The 6,000-nt window shown below is 37.6% G+C and overlaps 1 protein-coding gene across 1 annotated transcript in view; it reads left to right on the forward strand.

Annotated features, from left to right (window-relative positions):
* Positions 1–5,342, forward strand: part of EFHC2 (EF-hand domain containing 2) — a 65,437-nt gene extending 60,095 nt beyond the window's left edge. The window contains 2 exon segments of the mRNA XM_009646258.2: positions 2,632–2,737; positions 5,247–5,342. Coding sequence (XP_009644553.2) covers positions 2,632–2,737; positions 5,247–5,342 — 202 coding nt within the window.
* Positions 5,343–6,000: the final 658 nt, after the last annotated feature.

Here is a 6,000-nt window from a genome sequence, read left to right on the forward strand (position 1 = left end):
TGATTAATTCTGTAATATCAAAGAAAAAAAAAGAAGCTCTGAAAGCTATGATAGGGATGGGGGAGTAACTTTCATAATCTAAAATCACATGCATTGGTGAAGTCATAGGGCAAAACTGAAGAGAAGCGTGGTTTCAAGACATCTTTGTTGCATCTTCTTGATAAGACAAATCTAATTTCCTTTCCTGAAGAGCACTGTCAGTTTCAGTCATATTAACTCCAGCCCCTGAAATGTATGACATCTCTGTCTTAATAATGCACAAATTGATAACATCTCTTCAGTCCATCTGGATACTCTGTGCCAAATTGCAAGTATGTGCTTTTAGTAGATTGATACTATAAGTCACAGCAGGAAAGAGATCTAAAGAGTCGATTTTTTTTTTCTTTCTAGATTATCCCAGAGTAATATTTTAAACTGTTTTCTGTAGCTATTTAAATATGGGATCTAGGAATCCCATTTCCTCTGCCCATGTTAAAATCTTTTGTTGTAACTTTGTGCCTATGCTGTCATCTCCGTTTGCTAGTGCTGTCTCATCAAAAGACTTTTGTCCTTGTTAATGTTTGTCAAAAGCAGAAGCAATGCTTTTGTTGACTTCATTGCCTCAACATAAAGTAGTTACACACCTTCACTTGTTCTTTATTTAAAAATCCTACTTATACAGCTCTGCATCTTGGTAATAGACTTAATCTTCTGACTTTACACAATGAGCAAAAGATAAAAACATACACAGTAAAAGAAAAAAAAATGCATTGCTAATTCTGAAATTCAAAATGTGCGCAAGTTTTTTTTTTCCCGAGGTATAAGCTTCTTATTGTCTCATTACTTCTAATACAAAACTCCTTTCTTTTCCCAACTGCCACCTGCTAAAAACCTAAACAAACAAGAACCGCCTAGAAGTCTGAATGATAATTTTCTTGTATATTGGACATATCCCCCAAAAGCAAGGCTTTGTGAAAATGTTAACTTGCATGTGAGCTATTATAAAGAAGTAAGCTATCATAGGAGGGTTTCTCATGGTAATGGTTCAGGCTCCTCTTAATACTAGTAACAGTAGCATTCTTTTCTGACTTCGTTTTTATCTTCAGCATAACTCACTGTACTTAACGTTCCAGTTTATCGCTAGCATCTCTGTTTATGGCTCTCAGTATATTTTATTATTATCTCTCCTGCTGACTATTAAATGAAAGGTGTGGGGGGAGGAGAAAGAGAGGATGAGCTGCAGTTTATTGCAGTTTATTTTTGTCACTAGATTTATTTCTTCTCTTCTCTGGTATTGTTTTACAAGTTTGTGCTGTAAATTCTCCCTTAAAGTACCTTCATGCTTAATTTTTACCAGAACCCTCTGCAGCAGTTGAAGGGTTTTGAGGCCCATGTTTTGTGTAATGCTGTTCCTTTAAGAACAAGATAAAATGATTTTCTAAAAGGCTTGTTTCCCAGAGATGATCTTGCTCCTGTGCAGTAGTATTTGTCTCACCAGATTACAGGGCAGAATTGTTTAACCTGATGTTTCCCACCAAAGAATAGTTACTGAGTCTCACTACTTGTATGTCTCTTCATGGACCCCAGTGAAGCCCAGACACTTCCAGGGTGTGCTTATATGCCTAAACCAGGTCCCTTTTTTATGTAGGTAGTGCTAGGTGAGACAGACATCATTCACAGAAGCTGCTAGTACAGTATTTATAGCAGAGCAGTTAAGCTGTTCATTTCAAGAACAATTTTCACAGTAGCTTCAGCTTTCAGATATCTTTCAAGCATTTGACTAGTCCCACTGAAATAATAGTGGTTCCCAATTGCCTTAATCACCTAAGTGTTTTGCTGACTTTTTTTTCTGAAGCTGCTTCATCCACACCAATGGCAGAAGGATGACGTGGCTTACAAATCTACTCCCATGGGGTTTATTAGTGCAGGGTAATGATTTTAGAAATTGGAGGGAGGGAGATAGTGTGTTCCACATGCACCTTAGCTGGCAGCATATATATCTTCATACATTTAGAGGGCCTTCATAACTGACACAAATATATATTTATTCTGTAGAAATAAAGAACAAAGCTGTAAAACAGCTACCAAATGACAAGGCTTGTGATTTTTAAATCTGGCTATTATTTGATAGGTTAGAGAGCTATGTGTTTGTCACTTGTAAATTGATCCCACAGAGTGTGAAAACAGGATTGCTTATTTTCAGGAAATGATTGTAGAAGCCATATAAAGCAGGTCAGTTGCGTTATAGCACAGGTCTCTTGTATCCTTCTACCTGTTTCTTTTCTACACAAAGAAATTGTACATTGATCATCCCACCTCTATGTTTGTCATTGGTTGTGAGATCCCAGTGTTGGAGAAGGTTGGGCAATGCTTCAAAAGTAAAATGAAATCAGTTGAAAAGTAATAAACCTTAAAGAAGTTGAATTCTGCCATAAGAGACATTAATAAGCTGTAAGAATATGGAATGGAATGTATGATATAGAAGTCCTGACAGTTTGGTGGAGTTTTTCTGTACTCCTGCCAGTGCTTGGTAATAAAAGAGTAAAAGATTGTTATCCAGAAGATAATGTATTAGTATGCTGTAGATAACATGATACAACTTTGTTAAAAATTTCCTTTAACCTTGAGTCATCTTATGGATATTCTGCTTAGGTTTGAAGATGACCATAAGCAAGTGGAATATAAAAAGTTTGTGGATGGGCTGAACTGGAGAGAGAATCAAATCCCTGCTTTCCAGATGATAAAGGTTCCTCTCAAGGTAAAACCAGTCTATCTGAGCGAAGGAACAGTACTGTACATTGATATAATTTGTCCAACTCTAACATGAGTGCTATATCCAATGGAGACCACAACAGTTTTCATGTTTGTGTATTTGTGCCTATTTTCTCCAAGTAAATAATTTTTTTCTGGGAGGTTTAGAATGAAGCAGAGGAGTCAAACAGGGACGAGGAGCCCTGTAACACCTCCGTGCCTAATAGGTGTCACATCTCAGTGACATTTTTCTAGAAGGAAAAAGAAAGAGAAGGGGAAACAGGTGTATTTGTCCATGAACAATGGGCGTGAATACCACTTCACCCACAGATATTGTTGTCACATGTCAAACGATCTGTTCACTTGCTGAGATAGTCAGGAAATACTTTAAACTCCACTGACACGGCAGAAAATAGCTATGTATTTTTTTATAACTCCATAGAAACTTGTACATAATACACCACGTCACTGGTAGGTGTATAGCAAGAGCATTATTGATGGTTCAACTTTGTATATCTCCACCAGCCTGCTACTTAGGGTAAATAAAAATGTGGTATCAACAAACTGCAGAGATTAATTTGATCTTGCCATCTTGTGCCGAATGGAACATTTTAAAATAGATGGTGCATAAGGCAATTATGCTGATTTTTAAAAACTTCGTAACAGATAAATCCGAAGCCCTTCTGCCAACACGTAGTTTTGCTGTTCTGGCCTAGCCAATGTGTTGCTATGCTTGTACTTCTGTTTGATTGTATTCAGACCATTTAGAAACATAGCATTCCTTTAAATTCAAGTTCAAGAGTGATATAGTTTAAGTAATATTCCTCAAGTACTGTGCTATTAACCTGACTCCTCTCTCTTACTTGGGTTGCCAGCTCTTTCTTTTGTGGCATCTCAAACTGTCAGTGCTGTCTAACGAGAGCCCAATGCTGCTGGTTTGCTCTGCTTTCCATGGTGGTTTACTTTTCACTTTGTCATTGAGAAGAATTTTTCCATCATGTACAGATAAAATCAAAGCCCTTCTATGTGTTTTATACAGCAGTCCTGTGGTTCGAAGTGTGCATTAGGGTTTGTTCAGTGGGTATTCTTTGTTTTTACAGAATTCTGTGCTTGTTATAACTCAGTATTTAAACAGTGACTGCTCTCAGGAGATTGTGTCAGGATAAGGGGCTGTGTGAGCCTCAGTGCCACAGAAACAAGAAGAAGGTCAGAGCCTGTGCCCAGAGGATTTTTGCCTTGAAGATGCTACTAAGCTCTGTACCAGAAAGCAAGGGTGAAAGAAGCAGAGGCACAGATACATTTGCTGTTGAATGTGTTTGACCAGTTTTTTCCCCTCACAGGATGGCTTACCTAGCCATTGAGCATGACCTGATTTCTGGCAGGCGAGGGAAGGAGAATGGCTAGGTAATGCATGACCTGATTTCTGGCAGGCGAGGGAAGGAGATGGCTCCTGTAGGGTGAAGGTGGGGTGCAAGTAGCAGTGGAACCAAGAGGCAGCCTTCACAAGTTGAAGGTGTGGAGGAAAAGGTGCTTGTGAAACAAGCAGGAGGAAGTTGAAGTGGACATTTGTGGTGAAACGTATGATTTGATCAACATAAGACATGGGGTTTTGTTTGGATATGAAGACGACATTATCTTTGCTTGGAGTACAGCAAGTGGAGGGGCTCTATAGGAGAGGCTGATGCCTAAGAGCCCCAGCTGAGAATGGTACATGGAGCTATGGGAGGAAAGTTACAGCTGAAATCAAAAAGGAAGAAAGAGCATCAATAGAAATTATGATCTATCATCATCATGCTGGGATAATCAGTTCCTCATCAGCTTCACAGCCTTGCTGTAACTGTCACGCTGACATACAGCACTGTTTTTAATGAACTGTGCCCAAGTTGGTGCCAGTATAGTTTACTGACTTTTATTGACTTTATTACTTTGTTAGATAGCTGCAGTACCTAGGCTATCTTGGGTACAGTACAAGAATGTTTCAATGAAGAGGTCAAAATGAAATGGAAAAAATCAGAGAAAGGAAGGAATTTAAATCTTGTTCAACTTCAGAATCCAATTGTCATTCTGTTCATGACTCACCATGAATTAACAAATATTTTGGGTACCTGTATTTGACAGATAGATTTCAGCAATAGAGTTGTGCTTGTTTAGATGGCTTTTTTCTTCTTTCTCTCACTCATTATTTTATATGATTTTTGGTGTTGAGACATAATGACTTGCAAGACTTTCAAGTATAAGTGTCTTAATGAAGAAAATACAGAGTTATTTAATTTGAAAATATCTGCAAAAGGGATAATGATAGAAAATATTTTTAATAGATATTCTGCTATGATTCTATGATTGATAAAAAAGTGCATGTAGTAATCTTTTAAGAGGATGTGCTATATAAACATCCACTTTTTCACAGATTTGTATGTGGAAATGAAGCAGCTCATTCAATCTTATGTTGCCCAGCTTTTAATTGTTCTTGTGTTCAATATTATATTCTAAGATATTCTCTGGGTTGCTAATTTCAGAATGAAGATGACTGGAGCCGACAACCGCCATCGTTTCCTGTGAAAGGGGTCAAATACTTACCTCTTCTGGATGACCTGTTTGGCAAGGAAGAATAATCTGTGCAAGGCACTGCTTTTGGATTGGTGTTTCAGCTCCAAAGCTTAATTTAGGCAGATACTGAAAACATTCCTTGTAAAACAAAAAAATCAGATATAGGTTTTACTGCATTTAATTTCTTATTCCAACATAGATGTATACTTTTTGTGTTTTTGTAACTCCTTCTGAATCAACAGTACTCTTTCACACTTATACAAGCTTAATTAAAACTGTGTCCTCTAATCTCTGTGTCTGGTTATATGGAGAATTTACAAGTATTGAGAAATCTTTGAGTCAAGCAGAGCAAAATCTGACTGACCCTGCTTTGTTCTGCAAATAAAAGAGGTGGTTGGATGACCTCTTAAAATGCTAGGTTGGACTGTATTAGTGCAGTAAGGTAATTCCATTGACATTTCCTCTCTTGCTCTTTAGCTTATATCTGTGTTTTTTCTATATCCCTATGGTGGTGCTTAAGTACTGTCTGTGTCAAAGTTTGTTATTTTATGGAAGAAATCCTAGCAAGGTTTTAGCACAGGATAAAGTTGCTCTAGTACCAGAGATAATTATAGCCTTCCAATGTAGAAGTAAATATTTTGCAGGCATGGCACGGAAGCTATCAGGTCTTGCTTTTTGTTTTAAATGTGACTAGATTAGTAGCCACCCAAGTTTACTTGGGTG

The sequence above is a fragment of the Egretta garzetta genome, unplaced genomic scaffold, assembly GCF_000687185.1.
Source record: "Egretta garzetta isolate BGI_Z169 unplaced genomic scaffold, ASM68718v1 scaffold70, whole genome shotgun sequence".
In the NCBI taxonomy this organism is placed as follows: domain Eukaryota; kingdom Metazoa; phylum Chordata; class Aves; order Pelecaniformes; family Ardeidae; genus Egretta; species Egretta garzetta.